Source organism: Oxyura jamaicensis, chromosome 8 (genome assembly GCF_011077185.1).
Source record: "Oxyura jamaicensis isolate SHBP4307 breed ruddy duck chromosome 8, BPBGC_Ojam_1.0, whole genome shotgun sequence".
Taxonomy (NCBI): Eukaryota; Metazoa; Chordata; class Aves; order Anseriformes; family Anatidae; genus Oxyura; species Oxyura jamaicensis.
Genome location: NC_048900.1, coordinates 12,347,554 through 12,370,409, shown reverse-complemented (window position 1 = coordinate 12,370,409; position 22,856 = coordinate 12,347,554). Strand labels below are relative to the sequence as shown.

The 22,856-nt window shown below is 43.5% G+C and overlaps 1 protein-coding gene across 9 annotated transcripts in view; it reads left to right on the top strand.

The window, feature by feature from the left end:
- Window positions 1–22,856, top strand: part of RABGAP1L (RAB GTPase activating protein 1 like) — a 247,475-nt gene that overhangs the window by 197,426 nt on the left and 27,193 nt on the right. Inside the window, exons 1-3 of one of the 9 annotated variants that reach the window (XM_035332557.1) lie at window positions 12,958–13,237; window positions 14,202–14,330; window positions 14,420–16,385. The exons of 6 other annotated variants lie outside the window; for them this stretch is intronic. In XM_035332557.1, the coding sequence (XP_035188448.1) occupies window positions 16,275–16,385 (111 nt within the window). In that variant the 5' untranslated portion in view covers window positions 12,958–13,237; window positions 14,202–14,330; window positions 14,420–16,274. Of the gene's footprint in view, window positions 1–12,957; window positions 13,238–14,201; window positions 14,331–14,419; window positions 16,386–22,856 lie in introns of those variants that run through there. 2 more of the 9 variants (XM_035332555.1, XM_035332554.1) reach the window with 2 other exon arrangements.

The window sequence follows — 22,856 nt, the reverse complement described above, 5'->3', positions numbered from 1 at the left end:
CACGGTTAATGGCACAAGAAAAAATTGTTGTCAGGCTGTTAGTTTTGATGACTTTGCAATCTGCCTGACCGGTCAGAAATGAGAAAAAAAAAATCATCACCTTCTCGGTGCTGTATCACTTTAAGTAGTCCCGAAAACAGTACATGTGATTTCTTTATTCGTGAGGTAGAAATGAAAGAGAGCTTCTTGCACTGAGGAGCTGCAGTTCAATGCCTGCAGAATATAGATGTTAGCAAACTGGTTGCAAGGAAGAAAACAGAAAACAGTCATCCTTACACAGGCCCATATGGACACAAATGTCATCACCTTTAATAGCAGCAGGATGTTCAGAGGCACTTTGGGCTTTTGTTTCTCTTGTAATACAAACTGAAATTCAAGTGTGTGTTGTAATGAACTTCCTCCAAGTGTACATAATTTGTTCTTTCCTTTTCCAAGCACAGCTTGAAGCAGGGAGTGTTCCTTTCTGAGGAGGAAGGACATGGATCAAGAAAGTACATCTTGCTGGGGACAGTTTGCGTCTCCCCCAGCAGGGTGCTTTGATGATGGGCTCATGCCAAGGCAGTGACTCTCTAGCCCAGTGGAATCTCTTTTTGCAAGCTGTTTTGTCGTTCTGCCCTGAGATGCCCCAGAGCCTTCTCTCCAGCTGCTGTGACAATCCTGACCACTTCGGGACTCAACCAAGAGGTACCTGGGCAAGACTGGAGGAAGTGGCCCCAGGAGGGTGTGTTGGGGATTGAGGTGCTGCCTGGACTGGGTAACCCTCGAAAATCCTCCTCCTCTTGCTCTCTGGCAGCAGAGCAGCTCCTGGCCTGAAGTGAAAGGGATCATCAAAGACACACCACTGATTTACTCCGAGGTGAATTAGGAGGATGGGTAGCTGTGGGAAGTGCCAGAAATCTGTCTTGCATTCTGCTTGCGCTCATCAATCTCTCTCCATCTGGCAGCTCCTCCGGAAGCAGACTGAGGCCCTAATGGCCTAAGTGAGCAGGAAACGAGCAGCACATTTATAGATTGAGTGCTGGGCTGAGAGTGCACACAGCGCTCATCAGGATCCCTGCTCTACTGGGAGCGGCCAGGAGTCCCTCTGTGTTTTCCTTCCAGCTTTCTTTATTGTAACATCCACAACATTTCAGTAAGAATAATGTCTGATAGAAGTACTGTGTCACGAACAATGTTTACAGACTACCTGTTTGAACAGGTGAACTATTTACCTGTATGCCTTGAAGGTTTCCAGCCTTTGATCCACAGTATAAGAATGCTATACAATATCTTGTACCATCATGGGAATTTGGGGTAGGGGGAGAGGTGGAAAAAAATCAAAAATGATTTCAAGTCAGTGAGGTGAAGGATTTCATGGGTCCTTACTCATCCAGGAGGGCATGTGTTGAAAAAGCACCTGCCTTAGGACTGTGTGTGTCTGGGTTTTGTATTTGTTTTCTTTTTGTTGCTTTTAGGATAAAAAGCAAGTTGTAAGGATTAACAAGAGGATAAGCAAGTCTATACTTCTTGGAAATAACAGTAATAATGGCTCCTAACTTTTTTATTTGCCCTACACTACACTAATGGACCAAAACTGGTATTTTTATTCTAAAGGCAAATTTGTTGACATAAAGAAAGGAAACTTGGCTGCTACAGAAGTATAAAGAACATACAGTAAACTGTAATGTAGGAAGATACCGAGCTTTTAGTTTTGTGGCCTTGTCCAAATAGGAAGTAATTACAATATAATTAAATTCTGAAAGTCTGGAAACCATGATGGTTGACAGGATGACATTGTAAGAGAAATAAGCATGTGTTTTAATACATCTTGTCCTTCAAGCTCCTAAGCATTGTTGATCCTGTCTGCTCTTCCAGCTTCCCCTTCTCTTCTGCTCTTAATATACTCTCTACCCTGCATATACTTGAGCTGGCTTCTGCAGGCAGTGCAGGCAGCTGCTTGCCATGCAAGGAAGACTGCTTCCCCGTAAACTGGGGATAAGCAGTGGAAAATGAGCAGTGTTGGGTCATAGTTAATCTTTTGAATAAAAGCCTGTGTGGTAGAGAGTGATGTGAGCCAGTTGCTGTGTGTTGCTTTGCCCTGTAAGTAGTATATTTGTATGAATATAGCAACCTTTTTTAAACTCTCTGGGGTGGTTAAAACCCGAAGTGCACATTGGCAAAGATTCATTTAGGAAAGGTGGAAAATGAACTTCCTTTTGAGTTTTGTTAGTGTTTGGTTCATATGACCTGAAATAAGCACATCTCTCCTAAGTCACTCATTTTGCTCAAGTTCAGAAGCTGTATGCTCAGACACAGCTCTTTGGCTGAGCAAAAAGGAAAGCATCCAGGTATATGAGATTGACGTACTTCTCCAGCAACATGATCACATTGTTCCCTACCGATTATAGTTGCCTATAGGTTGTTTTCTTGTGTTCACGTACTGTGAATATCTAAGGACAATCTGTTCTCTCTCTGTGTTTCTTTCCTCTGAGATTCGTCCTTACACCTTTGATAGATTCTCTTAATAGGCTCATTAAGGAAATGGAGGGCATCTCTCCTAAGTGTTTGCCAAATCAGTAAGCCTCAGTTGCCTGCTTTCCAACCCCAGACAAATAGGAAAACAAAACATTGCCAAAGGTGCCTCAGCCATGTGTAGCTCCCCAAGGACCCAGAAATCATGCCTGTAATTATGCGGTTTGAAAATGGCCAACGTACTCTACAATCTGTAATTTATTGCTACGAAACATGATGGCTTGTAAAACAAGTTACCGCTGCTCTTTTTGTGTGTAAAAAGCAGGGGAAAGGTCCACTTAGCATTCCTTTCCTGACCTGCCTGCTTTCTTGCACCACCTTGGAGCGGGGATTCACAGCTGTGAGGGACCAGCTTCATATGCATTTAGCAGTGGAAACCATTTAGCTGTTGCAATCTGGCTCCAGATTAAGTGACCAGGAGAAATATTTCACTCAAAACTCCTATTTGAGGCTCCTGTTTCCATGAAATGTGTACCCACACTGTTCTTGCTGTTCTCATTACTCTGTTCTCTGTAATAGCTCCTGTCTATGTAATGATCCTCGCTGGCCGCATGGGGTTGTTGCAGAAGGCTGGAGAAGCAACATGATTTAGAAGAATTATTTGGCCAGAATAAGTGGGTCTGTAAAGCTGAGATTCAGTTACTCAAAAAAATTACAGGGAGAAAATTCCTTAAGTGAATGCTGAGATGGCACCAAGATAACCCAGAACTGAAGTAATGGGGAAATGTGTCAGATAATTCTGAAAATGCGGTGTATGGTCAACTGTCACTTACATAGCAAGGCTAGTCTGATATGATTGGGTTTGAGCTATTTAAGATTTTTAACAAGTAATTAACCCGTGAGGTGACTGGAGTGGACATCATTGTAATCAAGACTGAATTAACCTGGCAGGTGTGCTTTGGAGGTTAGCAGAACACGGGCAGGACAAAGCCCCTTTGGCACTTTAATTACAGCCTCCCACCCTCGGGAAGCACCCTTAGAAGATGCCCGCCATGTCAGCTAATCGAGGCACTGCTCTTCTCCCCCTGCCTTTCAGGGGACACCTCCCTGGTCCCACAGAGGACAACCAGGAGGTAAACCTGCTAATTCCCTGCAGCCTCAGCCTGCAGCAGCCCGCCTGTTGCCAGGCAACCTCCAAAGTACTGACTAGGCCGCAGGCCTCTGCTTGTCTGCAGCCGGCCCTCGGCTCCACAGCTGTATTTGTGTGCTTCACCTCTTTATTCAGCTAAACAGATTTCTTCCAGAACATGGAAGCAGAGCTGAAGGCCTCCGAGTTGCAGCAGTGTACCTTGCCTATCCGCCTGTCTTTTCTCGAGCAGCGCTTGGCGCTGTTTCTGCTGTTTTTCCTGGCCAGCAGCTGAGCAAATCCTCATGCTATTTGCCAAGCTGCTGCAGCAGCCCCCAGGGTGCTGGAAGTATATTTTAGAGGCATGGCTGGCCATGGATCGCTGTACTTGGTGTGAATCTGTTTGGTCCCAACAGTTCTTGATGTATTAAAAATAATTAAAAAAAAAAAAAAAAAAGGCCAGGCAGCTTTAAGCCATCTTTATACTTGGTTTATTTCTGGCTGCTTTGACTTCAGCTGTGTCTGTGTTGCAGGCTTCACGTAGCCTAAGTAGGTCTGCGAAGAGTGAAAAGATGTTATCCCTTACCTGGGAATAGCCCTTCTGCAGAAGCAGTTACACAGGAAGAGCTGCATTTTTGTGGGGTGCGGCTGGGCTACCAGCCAGGGCACAGGTTTGCCTTCAGTTTATCGGCTAGAGGAACAGGTTGCTGCTAGAGAATTTGTTGTACAGACAAACCGGCAGCATGTTTGCAGTGGCTGCACCTGGATGGACAAAGGAGAGCAGAAGCGGAACGAAGCCATTTTTTCTGGATGTGCTCCCAAACTGGGGGAAGGTAGAGATGGTTTGTGTGCGGCATCCCGTGTCGCCCTGAGGATCTCCTTGCCAAGCAAAAGCCAGCACCACTGGTTTTCATGGCTTTTCACAACCAGGAAAGCGTTAAGTGAAATAACAGAATAACAGAGTCCAGCTTTATTTGTCATGGTAGCATTGGTCATGCCAGCATGATCGTTCAACTCCAGGGATACCTTTGGTGACAGAACTGCTGCGCTTTTCAGTAAGGGCTTGAAAAGCTGTTCAGATGCTCTCACAAGCTCCAATATTTTGCACCTTTACTCCATGCTGTAGAGCTTGAGAGAGAGGAGAAGGAATCCTGTAGAGATTTATTTAGAACAAACAGCTACCAAAATGTTTTTTCTTCCTTTTTTCCTTTTATGTTTTCTACTTCTTTGTTTCATCATGCACACACGATATTAATGAGCTGATTGTCTGGACTACACTTCTCTGACAGCCATTGCCTTGTGGTCCTCTCCTTACTGCCTTGGCTGCTACTGACTGACAGCTTTTTTGTCTGTCTGTGTTGTAGTTTTCATCACAGACTTCTTTTTGGTAGAAAGTTATTTTTCTGCTTTGGTGATCCATCCATTACCTGACCCTCTCTGGAGAAGAACAAAGACAAGCACATGAATGCTTTGTTTTGAATGTGCAGTCCAGCAGAACAGGGGTTGTGTACAATGCCTTGCAATTTTTTTTTTTTTACATCAAAGTAAGATAAGGAAGTTGAGGTTTTACGCCCAGATTGAATTTTGGCCACATTTGCTTTAAGCATTCAGTTACCCATTTGGAAAACTAAAATATTTCTGGGAGTGGTTTGGCATTCTTGTATTAGCTGTATTCTGATCTTTTCTAAAGGAACTCTTGATGTTTTGTCATTCATGACACATGTTTATAATTGGGATGTCATGTTGTGCTATTTGCCTTACATCTGTGTGTACATCTTGGTGCCATTATTGACTTAGAGCCCTGAAGTTTCCTGGGGGCTCAGTCAAGTATTTTTCTCAGGTGTACTTGAGGCTGAGTTGTGAGCAAAACAGAGGAGGCCAAGACTCATCCCAAATGCCCTAAAATAACTTGTACTGCCCTGAGAATTTGTTTCAGGTACTTTTAGCAAGATTGAGTTAATGGATCTTAATTTCATTAAATGAAGATAGAAATGAAAGGATCTTTCATATAGGAAGGTGTCAGATGTTTTAGGGAGTGGAAGATCATGATTAATACCCAGAAAGAAGCAAGTGGCTAGCGTGGATGGGGATCCCCACCCTTCTTGTCATTGCTCTCCCTGCCTGATGGATTTGGCTTTTGCTCTGTACATTCACTGGGCGTCAAATTAATATTTCATAGAGTCGTAGAGTGGCTTGGGTTGGAAGGGACCTTAATGATCTAGTTCCAACCCCCGATATATACCCCCATATTTCAGTCCTGAATTTTCAAGTCAGGGCAAAATGCAGGGTGATCTGCAGTGCTGAGAAAGGATAAAGTATACCTGGCTGAGAGAGACGTTGCAGGAGATGTAGCTGCTCTATGGCTACAGGATCAGTATTGTCAGTGTTCTTACACCCAGCCAGCTGTCTGTAACCTGGAATCCTGCAACTCTGAAAGATCCAAGAAGAGCACAGGAATGCAAACAGTACTGACAAAGGAAGCTCCAGTCATACATTCCTGAGAGATGGCGAAACGTGTGGAGATACTAAGATAAGGTGCTCAGTCTTTAGCTCACAGTAAGCTTTTTCTTTTGATGCTGTTTTACTCCATTGTGAGAGACAAGAAAAATCTGACTCAGACCTGCCTTGTCTTTCTCTATATATTTTATAGTCCTAAACTGGGATAATGAAACTATTCTTTTATTTTTCTCCCAACGTGGTTCAGCAGAGATAGCATCCAGCTCAGTAACCTCAGTACTATGCAACAAAATGAATACTCTGTATCACAAGCATTGCTATTGCAATTCCTTCACATCACTCGCCTTAAAACTGTGAGGGGACCCGTTCATGTACTGCTAAATCAGGTGCCAGTCCCCGGCCAACTCTTCCAGGGCCAGGAGTGTTGCTAATTCTGCAGTTTTCCAGCTTATTGTGAAGTTCTGCAGTGAGGTGTTTCTCTAGAAGCAAAAAATATCGTAACATACCAGTAAATCAACAACTTGGGCTGAGGAAAGTGATCAAGAAAGGTGATCAAGTCTAACACTACTTTTACAGAGTAATTAGAAGAGGAGCTTAGGACACCTGTAACCTTTCAAAACATACCTAGGTCACTAGGATTTACATTACGTATAGTATCCATGTGGAGACAGCAGTATAGCTTTTTCTTTTTATGTTAGTTGTTAATTAGCTTATTATTTGCATTGGCTTTTTTCCTTCATTTTCAGATCAGCATCATGTTTACATTATCAGATAAAAAAGCACAATTTACTATTGCTGTAGGCCAAAGAAGGAACCTTAGGGCTTTTTCTTGTTTCCAAATGAGTGAACAAATGAAGACGCTGATTTTCCCCCAATTCATTTGAGCTGTAAACCCAGAGTTGAAATCTGATGGAAGGGATCCTTTCTGAATACCAGTGGTTGGCAGGCTGAAGCTGCTGCCCTTTATCATAACCAACATTAAAACTGAGAGAAGCAGAAAGTGAGAGAAGCCAAAGAATGATCTCTCTTAGTTATTCACGGCTATATGCCCAACTTTCCCATTTTTTAGGCTTTTTTCTGTTTGTCTTAGGGATTGACTTTCATAGACAGTGAAAACAATGATGCTGATCATATAAAAAGTGTAATTTGGAAAAACGTTACAGAAATTTATAGTAGAAACATCTTTTTTAAAAATTTGTTTAATTAAATTTTATTGCAACCTTTGTTTTTGTGCTGTTGTGTTGCTTTTTTTTTTTTTTCCCTTCAAATCAAACAGAAATTACCTCTCACTTATTCCATGTACTTCCCATGCATTCCTTGCAGAAGGAATTATGTTTAAACACCTCCCCTCTACACAAGGCATGTTGAAAATCAAGAACAGGTTGAAAGCTGTGGTTCAATTTTCTGTCTAAATATAGCTCTTTTTTTTGGACGTTGAGGGGAGTCAACAGACACACTGAGCAAGCTTCCAAGGGAGCGCAGCCCTCGCGCTCATGGCAGAAATACCAACATCTGCTTGAGCAGTACGTTGTGAGCAGCCTTCGCACAGGGATACCAGGAGAAAACGTTCCCTTGCCCCGCGGACATCCGTGCTAAGCTGGACCAATTCTTGTCTTTATATTTTTTAGGGAGTGTCTCATTTCTTTTAGTTGTGCAGGTATAATAATAGCAATAATACCAGAGCTGTAGTTCAAAGTTTAAATAAAAGATAAACTTGGAATAAGACAAATGAGGAGGCAAGAAGGGTATGTTGAAATATTTCAGGTCTCTGCTGGCTGTAATACAACATTATCATGCAGAGAGCTGTTCCAGTAAAGTGTGTAAGAACCTGCCTTCTCTCCCCCCTCCACACATACCATTTGAGCTCTTCGAATAAGCTTATTAGCAGTCAAATTGAGACAAGTTAATCTTTAAATCATATATAAATACAGAAGCTTTTCCCATTGTGGTATTTTGAGGCATTAAACACAGATGCAGATTTTCACAGTAGGAGACTAGATCAGCACAGTTAAGCACTGAAATAGTTTGTCTCCCAAATCATCTTCTGAGAACATAATTTCCCTTTCTCTGTACTAAGTGATGATGAATAGGGATTTAGCAGCAAAGGATAATGCCAGGCTTAGATTAGTGGATGGTGCAAATATCTTCTATGGCTGATCAGCTTGCACAGTCCAGAGCTGCTTCCCTCCTCTGGATGTGACCTGTACAAATCCCTCCATCTTCTCTTCTGGAAGACCACTGGGACTTCTTTCCCAGCAAACAGATTTAATGTCAAATGCTTTCTGTACCTGACCCCTCTTACGCATCTTTGGTATGAATGTGTACTAGCGAGTATGGTTTTCTGGACTTCTTTGGCTACATTTCATCCTTTGTCCTCCAAGCTAATATTTTCATCTTCAACTCCAGCATAGTAGGACATGCTGCTCTCCTGGAAAGCAGCAGTAGTTTATATTTTTAATGCATAATGCATGAAATAATCCCATTTCAGAGTCTACAAGCATTCCTCAGTCTAGACTGCCTCTCACAGTCAAGCTGTCTGACTTCTAAACCTCAACCACCAAGATACTCGGACTAGTCTGTCTGGTTTAGTCAGGCATAGCTGACACCATGTGCCATTTCCTGCTCATCCACATAATTTCAGCCTTAATTACTCTTTATCTCATCTTCTAAGCAATCATACTCCTGATTTATTTTTTGTTTGGGGGATATACCATTACTATTGTGCTAGTTACACATCAGAATGTCTCACCTTTTCCATTCAGCTTTTGTTGGGGCTCCAGGCAGAAGATGGTCATCAACCTTTCTGGAGCTTCGCCATGGGGTTTTATGTGGGGCTTCAGACAGAGGAACCAGCACAGCCCGGCCTAACCACTGCAGAGCAGGGTGGGTTACAATGGTTTTGTGCCATCCAGCTCCAGCGTTGTGATGGATGGAAGATGCACTGTGGTCCTGCTTTTTTAATTATTATTATTTTTTGGACTACAAGAATATCTCATAGTGCCTGGCTCCCCAGTCTTTTGTTCTTTCTCCTTTTTTGTTGTCCCAGGCTAAAGGGCAGGTGCAAAGTGACCGTAACTAAAGATGCTAAATCTCTGTGTACTACAGGGCTCATCAGACGGTGTCCAGGGAAACACCCACTGCATGGTCCTGCAGCGTCGGACCTCCCGGGGCAGCACAGCGGTCTGCTCGTTCATAAGGCACTTAACAGCACTCTGGAGAAAACCTGACAGACAAATTAATAACAAGAATAGTGATAATAGCACCCATAGTTTTGCACTTCTCCTGGATTTTGCCATTATTAATCTTCCATGGGGCGTAGATAAAGACTGTTAATCCCTGTTTAGGGAGGTAAAGATAAATTTGTGGGTATGTTGGAGAAAGAAAGTCAGGAGTGGGGTTTAGAACGAGAAGCCTTGAGTCTCTTCATGTGTCAAACACCACGTCTCAATGTGCTACAAGACATTAATTAATGTTGATAATTTACTTGAAATGAAAAGCAAGTTGACCATGGATGAAGATAGCCATGCAGTTCTATACTTACTGTATGATTATTGCCTGTATGAACAACTGGCTCTTTTACTCAGATGACTTTTTTGCTTGATGAAATTGGCTCTGCTTGCATTGGCTTGCCTGTTGTTTGGGTGAAATCCCAGAATCAGGCCACACTGAAACGTGTCCAGAAATCCAGTAGGTAATTCTAAGTGCAAAGCACTCCTACTACAACTCTTATGCTAATTTTCTTGAAAAATACTTGATCTCATTTTTTTTTCTTTTAAATACTAGTTGTAGCAATAAATTCAACAATTTTAACATAAAATTTCCTGTGTGGGATCACTTTATTACAGAGCTTAGTTCTTAATGGCATTTGCCTGGTCAAAATGTCATACAAACCATTGCTCAGTTCTTGGATTAATAGCCCCAGAGAAGATGTACCAGAGACGTTTATCAGATCATTTATCTTTGTCCCTTTGGCAGCTGGAGGGACCTGTTTGCTTTTATTTGGCTCTGAGGGCACAGATTCAGGAGACGCTGGCCATGGCCTGGAGCATGCGTGAGGTTCCCTGGGACCTCCCCTGCTCCTGCCCTGCTCCAGCTTCCTTCCCGGTGTAGGTTGTGGGTGCCTGCTACCACTGAGCTGGGAGGAGGCAAAAAACAATTCCCCAAAGAGACAGGGCGAAACACGAAACGAGTGGCAGAAGTGTGCTGCTTCAGGGGAAACTACGCCCTGAGTCAGGTTAGGAATTTGTCTTCTGAATGGTTTCTGTGTGGAAATCTGTTATGCAAAGCAGTGTGACCCCACTGGGAGCACCTTAGGATCAGAGCGGCCGTTTGCATGTCTTGAAGCTCATGAGGAGCATCTCTCGCCTCTGAAAGTAGAAAAAAAATCACCTGTTTTCATCATGTAAGTGGATGGCTAGGAAAGGGCAATGCTCATCCATTGTAAGCCTCACTGTGTTGTATTGGGATCTACATTCAATGCATGCCCTTGGATGTGCTGTAAAATCTATTTTCTCAAAAGCCAAAGACTTCCAAAAAGCTTACAGTAAACTTCAGCGTGACTTTTACTTGGTAGCAAAAGCTGCTCAGGGACGTCTGGCACCTTCCATGCCCTGCGCCCTGCTGCCTCCACCTCCCGTGACCCCGCAACTCTTCGTGGGGCCACGCAATAAACCGCAGCAGGAATTCGGCTGGGTGGGAGCCCTGGGCTGGCTTCGCCTCTGCAAAACACGAGCAAAAAGTCACCCCAGCTCCTGTACAAGCTTTTGGTAGGTGAGAAAGAAGTTCACAAAGAGAGGTGGTTTTGCCAGATAGCTGACATCTGAGGAAAGCTTAGCTGAAGAGAGGAAATCACTTCTGGTGCCCTTAAAAAGTGACAGTGGCAGTATGGAAAAGAAATACGGAAACAGAAATTAAAAATGTAAATTGAATTAAAATTAATTTAATTAAGTTAATTTAAAAGGCTGCAGAATATTCTGTCATGGACTGAGCTGAATAATAATGAGTATGTACCTGTAGTCTGGCATCCAGTTATGCTGCTTTTTAATCTTTTTCAAGTTCATATAATTTTTAGAAATCCGATGGGTGGGTTTGTTTCAGCCAGCTTCACACCCCTGTTTAGCTGTAGCCTGAGCTGTAGTTTCATGTAAATGTCAAACTTGAAATGCAGACTTGACACAAGCCCTTTAAAATTGCAGGCATTAAGAACAGGCTCTGAGAAATGGAGCCAACACACAGAGCAGAATTATTTGACAATATGCTTTTAAAAAATACAGGGAGTGACCTTCAAAAGCTTGGGGGGCTGTCAGCTGGCTTGTTATTCTGCCTGTTGTGAGTTTGGTGGTGAGACCGATGGTTTTAGGACTTTTTTCCCAAGCCTCGAGGATGAGTTAGGCACTGCGGGGAAGACAATCCCTACGCAGCAGCTGTGGTGGTGGGAGCAGGGTGAGCTTTTCGTGGGGCACACAGGTGTCTGGGAAAGGCTGGAAGAAGGATACCTGAGCACGTTCTGCTACATTCATTTTAATCCTAATTTTGTAAAGGTTCCTTCCTCTTTTACGGTGAGTTTGTTGCTGATACTGCTTTCCTGTACGACTGAAGCAGACAAGGGAGATGGTACCAGCCTTCTTTATTATCTGTGCTCCCATTCAATAATGCAAAAGGCAGAGCTGGCGACATAAATGAAGAACCAAAGGCCTGGCCCCTTTTCCTGCAGCGGGCCACATGTTTACACGGAGGGGGAGTGTGCGGCAGCGTCACCGGCTGGGCGGAAAAGCCCCTGCCTCAGCAACTGCAGCCCCGCTGACCTCTGCCACCGCTGCAGGGAGGATATTCACTCCTTCCAGCAGGCTTTCATCTGTGAAAATGAGGTTACAGTTTTACCCGCTTCCATATCCTAAGAATGTGGCATGGCTGCAAATGCTGCGGGTTTACCCGTGGAAGTATGTATGCTAAAGCACATCAAGCCCAGATTTTTCCACGTGCTGGGAGGATTATTTTAGGAGAAACACAGGTGCACACACCCACTTATTTGGGAAAAAAAAAATAGGCCATGCTTTTTGACATTTTAAATAATAAAAATAAAACTTGGAGATGCAATTGCTGAACCAGCCCCATCAGCCTGAACCTGCTGGCTGCTTTTATCAACTGGCATAGGGCATTCTCCATCAGCAATGGCTTAGTATTCAGAGCTCGCTTGGAATCCAAAAGCACCCCTAGATGTCTAAAACTGGAACAGAGTTATGAATAAAAATGTAGCATTCTTGAGGGCTACACGGCACAATAGTAAAGGATTTGCTGCTTAATCCAGGGGATTGCCACCCTTGTAAAGGGCAGGCAGCCGCTCCCCGCCTTGATTCCCAGCACAGCGGTTTCATCTGGCTGCCAGATGGGCACAGCAGAGACCTGTCGGGGGCAGCAACGCGACCTGTGCTCCACCAGCCACGACAAGGGGGCTTCAGGTGGGACCGCGAGTAACTTCCATGCATGCTGAAAAGCTGGGGTGTTTGCTGTGCTCCGGTGGTCAGCTGGCCCTCCTTGGGTGGCTTCATTTTGGGATTCACAGCGTTTGACTCTGTATGAAGTCTTTTTCACTGCTGGTTGTGTTGGAAACAGTTGTTCCTGGTCACTACTGGCTAAGGGAGGTACCAAGAGAGCTTGATGCTATCATTATTCATTCTCATTTGGGTGAAAAAACACGCTGTAAACTTACCCTGAATGCTGCCAAATGCCATTTCAAGTTCTATGAAAAGAGTGTTATGTTTCCTTATCTGAGGGCTGCTGTAAACTTCCCAGCGTCATTAATACAGGAAAAGCAAATGGCAGCAAGTGACATTTCAGAAGCACAGCGGAGGAATGAATGCTTAGCCAGAAACGGCACATACCTCACCTAAGTAACGCTTTCCCGTCTATCAGAAGATCCCGTCCCTGTCAGCTAGCAGTAAGACATTCCTGGGGGTGGAGTGAGAGTGAATTTATCTTGGGAGTGAGCAGGTTTTGCTTTGCTAAGCTAGCTGGTTTGCTCAATTCAGGAATTTTCCATTCACCTCTGTTATCCACCAGCACAGAAATCCCAACAAATGTAATTAGGGCTACTTACCTTAATTAGTTAACGGTTATCTGCAGCTCACCTGTCCTTCTGCGAGCTCTCCTCTGTCATCTTGGCTGCTTGGGTGAAGCATTTCTCCAAAAACTGCTGCTTCAGAGGTATGCTTTCAAAATATGTCGTGTAGGGACTGCGCTCCTGTTCCTTGGGGAAGGCAGCTGCACGGTAGACCTGGTGTTACACAGAGAAGTGTTATTCGATTCAAAGCTGCACTATGTGGTTTTATAGTCTTTTGATAGATTATTCATCAGTTCCATAGTCCGAAATATTTGTGGGGGGCAGACTGTATTGAAATTCTGGCAAGAATGCGCGGTGTGCCCTGGGGAGGTAGTCACGGGTATCTCCGTGCTTGCTGCCTTTGCCTTTCCAGTGTTTGCGTGCTTCCACCAGTTTAACTCACAAGTTTTAGGCTAACCGGATTGAAATACTTATTAAAATTTTGTGCTCCGTTTCATGTTGTATGTAGCACAGACTGTTAACGTGAATGCAAACTGCAGGTTCACAGAGATCTGGAGGCAGCTCAGCCATCCTAGCTTGAAATAACAGCTGAAAAACATCCTTTTTAAAGTGAAGATACGCATTAGCCAACATCCAAAATCAGTTGTTAGTTCCTGTGCTTGCTAGTTAGAACATGCCAAAATTGCCAGCCCTCTGTTAAGCAGATATGTGAGAAGAATTACTCAGCCAGTGGTACATTAGAAGCCTGTAGATCGAGCTCTGTTAAATCATCATACCCCTTCTGCTGAAGGTGAAAAAAGGAAATAGAGATTCAGGTTCTTAATTCCTTATAAATAAAAATGCCTGTTCTCTAAATCAGCAGAGCGATCTGAGTAGCTGCAGCTGCCGAGCACGTCTGATAATTTGCATTCCCCACCTCCTGCCCTTATTGCAGCATTAAATTGGTCCCTCATTAACATGGCAGTGTTTGTTGTTACGCCGCGCGCTCTCTCCCCTGTGCATACATGACTATTCAAATGTAATCCCAGGCCCTGCTCAGAGCCTCTGAGCGATTGCCAGCGAGGCGGGGGCACTGTGGGAAGTTATTTTCTTTACCTCTCACAACAGGTGCCTTTGTCAGCACACCGCGTAGGCAGGCACCTGTGCTCCTGCCCGGGCGAGCCGGGGAGCAGCGCCTTGGAGCATTACGCTTCTAACTTCTCCTACAAAAACAACTACAACAAAAAAACACGCACGGTGCTGAAGCCAAAGAGGAAGTGGTCATTTAAAGTACTTCTGAAAACATGAGCAGATTTTAGCATATCAGGTATGATTTTTTTTTATAGGTGACACAAAGAGCAAACCTCTGAGCTGGATGTTGCTTCGGGATCTGAATCTGAAGTATCCCTGCTGCGGGAAATAATTGGAAAAACTCTGTAAGCCTTTGAAGAAGGATAAAGATTTAAAAAAAAATTATAGAGGCATTTCAAGGAAAAAATACCTTTCTTCATCCTGCAAGGGTTAAGCATGATCAGAAGCTGCTTTAGACCCCAGGATTTAACCTCGAGTACTGCATTTTTGTTTGCTATAAGCCTATTAGAATTCTCTCTGTTTCCTAGCAATAACATGTAATTTCTCCCCCTATTTAAGTGAAATACATGTTGGGTTGTTAATCCTGAACGCTACAGCTGTTGCTCAAATTTCCTATTCAAATGCAAATAGCACCTGGTTGTACTTAGACATCCATGTAATCTTTGACAAGGATACTTCAAGAGCACAGGAAAAAGAACAGTGAGGTACGTCTTACCCTGCTCGCTCTGGAAAGCAAGAGCGTAAACATCCGCTACCAGCAAGTTGAAGCGGATACTTCTACCCGGTTTGCAGCACCCAGCACATACTCTTTTTTGGGACATCTGAACATTTGGGACATCTGGCACATCTGAAGTGATTTATGCTTCTTGAGCAGGTACAGTTTTTTATATTTATTTTCCAGGAAGAACAAAAGGCTTCCAGAGAGGAAAATGTAGCAGAGGAATCTAAGCAAAAGTGCTGGCTTAGTTAGAAGTTTTACCTTGCCAAAGCATCCTGAGAGGAGTTTCTTCTGGGGACGTTTTGTTTCTTCAAAACGCTTATTATTTTCTAGATTTTCATTTGTAGCTGTGAGAATACTAATTTTTAAAGATTTTCCCAATTTTTTCCTTGCACTAGCTTTTTCTCTATGTCAGGTGTTAAGATAAGTGAACTGGCAAGTCAGAAGTAATTTGGAAGGCAACTTTGCTGCTTAAGGCTCTGAGGCAAGATAGCATATTGCTTAACTGAAAGCAAAGCAGTCCTGGATTCAGGTTAAAAACCTGCTGCTGTGAATATTTTCAATGGGATAAATTGGTTTTATTTCAGTTGTGGAGGTTCAGGCTTGTTCAAGGAAGATTTTACGCATTTCATTTGCATTTTGCATGACTGTTTTACTACGTTATGAATGGAAACTGAAGGACTCTTTTGTGGGGGGGTTGTGACTTGAGACTGTTATCTTCCTGCAAAAACAAGGAACCAAGTGGCACAAAACACAGATCAGCTCTGCCTACAAGAAAAGGTGAATGTTTCTCAAGAGTTTCAAAGGAGAGATTTAGAAACCTCACAGAAATCTCCAGGGAACGTTTGAAAGAAATCATCATAACACCGTTCTCTGTGAATTTAGAAACAAGCCAAAAGAACTAACTCCCTGGGAAGCAAACCTCTGCTGAACAAGAATATCAGCTTTCTCTGGAGGAAAGCTAGGAATAAAGAAAAAACTATTGTTACCAAGTTTGAGAAGAACAGAAGGGATTCCAGTTCTGCTGCCAAGTGCTGGTGGATCATTTCTTGATTAATTCTGATCTGGTTTGGCTACTGTTTTTTCACCTCCAGCGTAGTACTGGAACTTAAACTACTTGCTAGGATTTTTTCAAACTTCAGGAGATGCTTTTGCAATTGGGCTGTTGAGAATATGAGCAGGTGTTTCATATGTGCTTCCTGTAATAATAAAAGGCACCCTCGAGAGGAAAACCTGTGTGGGAGCTGATTTGCTAGGTCATATTTTCTCTTGTGACACTCCTTCCTCGTTAGCTTCTTCAGGTGGGTGTGAACAACTGACAAAGAACTGAGCCAAGGTTCAGGCTTGGATCGGGAACCTGCTCTCGCTGCTAACGGCAGCTTGCCGGCAAAATGATGGAAGAGATCTCCATAATGGTGGCTTACGATGCCCATGTTTTTAGCCAGCTGTGTGATGAAGACTTTCTAGCCAATCTGGTGGCAGTCAGCAAACCCAAATCTGTGGTAGGTGTTCCTCTTGCTCCTTTGTCAGTAGTGCTTAAGGTTATACTCTCTACAGTGGTTTAGTTCTGCTGAAAGCTATGTATTATTTATCTATTTCTTCTCTTTATTACCTTTTCAGCAATTTACCTTCATCAACAGAATTAAAATTAACCCTTTATTTCAGTGGAGATGAGATTATTAAAATAATATATTTCTGGGTTTCTAAGTTTAGAAGAGGACAACCTGCTTAGTAGCAAAATAATTGAAATAATATTTTGGAAGTTATATTGAAATAAACTGAACTCTTCCAACAGTTGGTGCTAAATGCTGTAAACTCTTCCTGTGTCTGAGCATGTCAGTTAAAGGTTCAGGCCAGGTGCTCAGTGTGCACCTGGGATCACTGATATAGGTCACTGTCAGTCACTGAGTCTCTGAGGATGATTTAACACTTTTCTATGATCTCCTTAAATCAACTTAAGTACCTGTAGAAACTTCTTAGTCAAATTGTCGCTTGTTTTTTCCATTAGTAGTGTAGCCATGTAAGTTACATGCAGTGTGAGCGTCTTCTGCCCCCGTGGAGATCCCAGCTCTTCTAGGGAGCTGCACTGAAGTCGCTGGTTTGGACTCTGAAATTTGGTGCCAAAATTCATCTTTGCTCTCAGATCATACAGCTGAGCCCCTGTGTGAGTCAGCAGACCTAGAATGAGTTGAAAGAAGACTTTGAAAATATATGAATGTCTAGATGTTGAGCCTAGCTTGAAAGCAGATACTGTTCAAATTTCACTGTGAATACAAATCAGGCTAATTATTTAGCAATCCAATTAAGCATTTGTGTTTGCAGATTTTGGCCTGTGAAAGTGTTTGTATCCACGCACTAAGTACATCTTAAAGCTACCCGAGGTGGTTCGTTAAACTGCAACAAAGGAGGTGCTCTCAGAAGAGAATCATCTTGCTTTCTTGCCACACGGTGTAAAACCTCCCTGCGTGTATTTCCTGCTTGGGTTTTTCTGCCCATGCACAAACTCATCTTCTGCATCTCCCCCAGACCCTCACACCTAAACGAGGGTTTGCCCAGCCCCTTTGGTTGGGATGCCCTTTGCTGTCTCACCCAGACTGGCGTGCGTGAGGCGTGCTGGAGCAGTTGGCTATCAGTATGTAGCTAATCAGCGTGGCATTCCAGACAAAGCTGTGTGCTTCCACGTGCCTTGGTTAGAGACCAGGCTCCACCGAGCTTTTATCTTAGCCAGCGTACCAGGAGCTGCCTGCTGTGCTGGGGTCTCCCGGGTGAGCTGACGTGCCGCTGTGCTCTGGGGCCAACCCTAGTTGGTTAGATAAGAATCCACGCGGTAAGAAAGCATGTCACGGGTAGCTTACCCGATAACTGAGATCTTGGAAAAGTGCTGCTTACATGGGTTCAGTGGTGGCCTCTGTGCTGTATGGCTTCGGAGCAGAAACAAAGGACAGTGCCGTATGGACCTGGCTCTGGGCACGTGGATTGCCCTGGGTCAGGAGCCCCACGTAACTGCTCTGGCTGGCACTCGCCCTGCTGAAGAGGCGATGAAATAACATTTTTTAAATGATTTCTCAGTGAAGTATCTGCTTACGTCCTAGCAAACAGAAATATTGCGAGAGGGAAAAGTATCATTATTAATGTTTTTGATAAAATACGAGTGGTTGACTTGACTGTAGGTATGTGTTCTCAGCAGCTCCGTTGCTCCCCTGAATTAAGGAGCATTAACATGTTTCAGTCTGTTGTGCTGCCAGTAACTAAGCGAGGGTGTTTTTTTTTTTTTTTTTTTTTTTTTTTTTTTTTGCTTTCTTTTCAGGATTTACATGGAAAATATCTGCTCTTTAAAATCATTTTTGAAATATTTAAAATACGCTATCAGTGGTGCGGTCATCCTAAGTAGGTTTAAGATGAAGCTCAACAAAATGGTGATAGGATTAAAGGATGCGTGGGAGCTTGTGCTACTATGGGATGACTCAGAAAGTTTCTTTCGATTCTCAATTATTACGTTTAATCATGGGACAAGCTGCCAGTGGGGATATGTTGGGGCAAATCCTACTGATTCTGTACTGGTTGCATTATCAGATTGCACCAAAGTGCGTACCGTCCATAAAGCAAGGTTCTGCAGAATGAATTTGCAAAGTTTTCCTTTTTTTCTGAGAGTTTGTTACAGTCCTGGGTGTTTTTGTACTTGGGGATTCATCTGTTTGTTTGCAAAATCAAGGCTTCGCTGTTTTTCAAGGTGTTTCTAGTATGCTTTTCTGGCTGCAGAGAAAAGTTAAAATATGATTCCGGTCATATTTCCAAATGGAAAATGGGAGCGTTTTGGTGGAAAATGTAGCAGTGCTTTTAGTGTTGCTTTCACGCACATAAATACCAGACCAGTTAGGGGAGCATTTGCTCTCTGTAAGAAACCTTGTACAGTACCAGCAGGTATTTGCTGTGTGTTTCCAGGCAATTAACTTAGGGTGGTATTAATTCAATTCCAGTGTTTTAGGGGAATAATGAAAAATAATTTAAAATAGTGGATGCCATGGAGGTAGATGATCTGAGATAAAGTTTTGTTAGACATGCCCCATAGCAACACTGCATGACAGCAGTCCTGTAAGACACCTTTTCATAAACCTAGTCCTGTTGCAGAGTGACCGTGGCATCTGGGGGTTTGCTCTGTAGTCTTGCTTCTCTGCCGGTTTGTACCTTAGGTAATCACTTGCACCTGTGCAAAAGGAGTTTGCGCTGTTAACCATCATGATATGGTCTCAAGGAGGGGCAACTGGCCATGGTGAGAAGGAATCCAGTAGTGTCGGTAAGCGTGGGACCAGGATATCTTTCCTTTAGTTTGCTGTATCCTTTAGTGAACAACATTTCTTTGTTACTCTGAGACTACATTGCACAGAAGTGCAAAGAAGCATGTAAGTTGACTGCTGTGTTAGTTTGTGCAAGAACTGAGTAGCTTTCCTCTAGGGCATTTAAATTCTCAACTTATCTGCAGAAAACTTGGATCCGAGGAGTCATAAATGTGCTGTGCTAAGTGGTATAATCCTCTTAATCCAGGGTTGAAGGACATTCTTCTGGAAAGTTTCATTGTATTCTCATTTGCCTGCCTGCCTTGCCCCTCTGTTTAGGGGGATTATCAGGCATTTTACAGAAATCCTTCATGGTTAGACACCAGCAGACCCTGCCACAATGATTTCTCAGTCTCCGTTTCCCACAGAGGCCGTGGAGGCAAACTGAGGAGGTCAGAGCGGGCAGGGTCACTGCGCAGCGGGTGGAGGGCTGAGGGTCATGGTCGATGCCCAGGGTGCAGGGGCCTGTGGCTGGACCACCAGCAACTGGCTAGAAATTGGTCTGGGGATTGCCAGCAGGGTCAATGCTGGGGGTTGGTGCTGTTTAACATCTTCAGGCCTAGCCACTGGCAGAGGATGAGCTGGCAGAAACTTGGTTTTCAGGTGGCAGAACCTCAAGGGTGCATCTCAAGTACTGAAGGCCATTCAGAGCTGCCGACAGAAAAGGGATATCCCCAACCAGAGTGAGTTCGACAGGGGGCTACACGCTCTTCTCAGAGATGCACAATGAAAATGCAAGAGGAACGGTCATGATTGGCAGCAAAGCAAATTCTGGTTTAATATAAGGAAAAGCAATTCTGCTGAGGGAGCCCCCAGCATCTCCACCCTTAGAGACTCAATAACTGAGCTCATGCTAGGAGCTTTCAATAATTGAAGCTTTCAATAATTCAAGCTAGTCCTGCCTAAGCGGGAGGCTGGACCACATGCCCAGTGGAAAGCCCTTCCAATCTCCGCTTGTCTGTGAGTTTGTAATTCTGTCGCCTCCTGTGGGGTCTCGCAGTTAGGAGGAGCTGCCAGCACATGAGAACCACGGTTCTGTGGGTGGTATTATCCCCAGCTTGCTGCTGTTGCTGCTGCCAAAAGAAGAAAAAGAGTTTGGGTGGTCACTGTTATTAGGATTGGCTCTTTCCAGCAGATTTAATCCACATCTGTGCCCTTCCCATTATCCTTCCCTTCTCTTCTCCCTTCCCAAAAGAAGCAGGGATGCAGCTCTCAGGAGCTCTCTAGGAGCTCTCATCTCTGCCCCTGCTCCTCCATAGGGCAAGATCAGGTTCTGCCCTAATCCTCTCACCTTGTCTTTGGAGAGGCATAATTTTTCTTATATACATGTGTAATAAATAAGAAATACAATAATAGTTTGTTTTAAACAGGTAATCCCAGGAAAAAAAAAAAATCCAATCATTTTTGTCTTTCCCTTTCCTTGATCATTCAAGTCCCTTGATCCTCTATGATAGCAGCGCTCAGCTACCTTCCCTTTAAAAATCTGCAGATTTTTAAAACTCGTGTGTTTCACTCATAATCTGTCATCCTTGTGGTTTTGATATTTTTTTCTGCAGTTTCTTTTACCGGTACAAACCTTCAGTCTCCCAAAAAGTCAAATGAAGCATGTTTACGTGAAGTAATAAAGACAACGAATATCATCTGAATCTTTATGAATAAGTAGTATGTGTTATTTTATAATGATTTAAGGAGTCAGCTCTCCAGTGTTATCTTCTTCCCCTGAAGCTCATCAGGATTTGAAATAGGTAAAGAAACTGCTTGTGTGAAGCTAATTAAATGGGCAGTAGTGTCAGCCTGTGGTTTGCTTGGTAACTCGTACTTCAGATTTGACAGTCTGATTAATGAATATTAGTTGGGTAACATTTTTTTTTTTCTCATTAAGACTTGATTGACGCCTTTGGATGCTATAACTAAGCACATTTAAAATAAAATGCCTCATTTCCTCGGGTTTCCTGTGTTTTAAACTTTCAGCATGGCCTGTACGTCCATGGCGATGCAAAGTCCTTTTAGGCCGGAGAGGCGATAACCTCCCCGGAATGGGGAAGCTCCTGCTCCTTTCTGCTGCTAATAACACAGACTTAATTATGGAGCAGGTGCTTGTCTGATAACACTCAAAGTGCTTGTTTAATGTACATAAATCCAGCCCCAAATGTGCATCTTATAAACAGTGGAGAAGCGTGTGTTTTATGGTGTGGTACTGTGTAGCTGGCGTGTAGCTTGACTCTTCTTCCTGCCTAGCTGACCTTCTTCACTCATTAAACATGAAAATGAATAATTGGTGCTGAAATACCTCGGGCTGCTTGTTCTTACACTGCATCCCATTTGCTTTCTGCTGTCCTGGACCTCCAGCTTGTGGCACCGGAATGTCTTGGCAGCCGTATGTCACTGCTGCAGGGCAGAAGTGGCCAGAGGCGAAGCCACAGCCCTCGGTGCGGGGGCAGAAAGCAGCCAGCTCCCTGCTGTGCCACCGGCTGCCAGCTCTGCTGGGACCCTGCTCGTTCCTCTGAGGGTTTCTTCTTTCTGCTCGGTGCTCTGTGGTACAACCTGCGTCTTGCAGCATCGTCGGGTAGCCCTTGGTTGTCACTGAGGTTTGATTGTGTGTAAATGAGAGGGGTGGTTCGTCCTGCCCCCTGCTTCAGAGGTCAAGGCTAGACTGGTCTTCATCCTTGGATCATCTAAGCTTCATCTCTTTCACTCAGTTCCAAACGTGTCATCAGCAGATTTCATCAACAGGATGGGATTTTTCACTTCCAGGTCACTGGTGTAACATCTAACAGCGCCAGATCTTGTATGAGTCCCAGAAGAAACCCTTTTGAATGTCATTAACCAAACATGAAAAATGTCACTGAGTAGCAATTGCCTTTGGTAATGGTGTTTTGTTGTTTGGTTGTTTTTTTTTGACCATCTCCTAAGCTTTTAAATTCATGCTATTATATACTCTTCTGTTGTGGTTTTTGTTGTTGTTGTTTTTGTTGTTGTTGTTTTTTTGTTTTTTTTTTTTTTAATCTGTCATGTGGTAGTGAACTCAGTGCTAGAAAAGCCCGTTATAGCTGTAAAGTTACTTTTATTAGAGGAAAAAAATAAAACGGCATCTCCACTTGACAAAATCACATTGATGTGGAACCGGCTGCGTTCCTGTGGTAGTTATCAGCTGGATCCTTATCAGCCTGTCCGAGCTGGGGTGTGTGGTTTTCTGGGTTTCAGCTAACCAACTGAAGTGGTCCAGGTGATTTGATTTGTGCCTTGTAGATATTAGTAACAACAGAATTTTCTTTTAGTCTAAGTGAATCTCTACTGTGTTCAAGGATTTACTAAAAATGAACATCAGTGGGCCAGAGACTTCACCTGCTAGTTCTGTCAATAGTTCTGCACTGGCTGAAACTGTACGGCCTGGTTTCCAGCACAGCAAAGCTATTTTCTGGACGCTTCTGACTCTTCTGTATAATACTTTTGAGCTCTATTAACGTATATGAACAGCAGAGGAATCCTCATGTTTCCAGTATGCTGTAGAATAAATTATTTATTGGCCTTCATCAGGCTGAGCTTGAAACTTTTTATCTTCTGCTTTTAACTTTTTTTTTTTTGTCACTAACTTTGTTCCTGTTCAATAAGCTGAATTATTTTCCATTTATGTCGTCT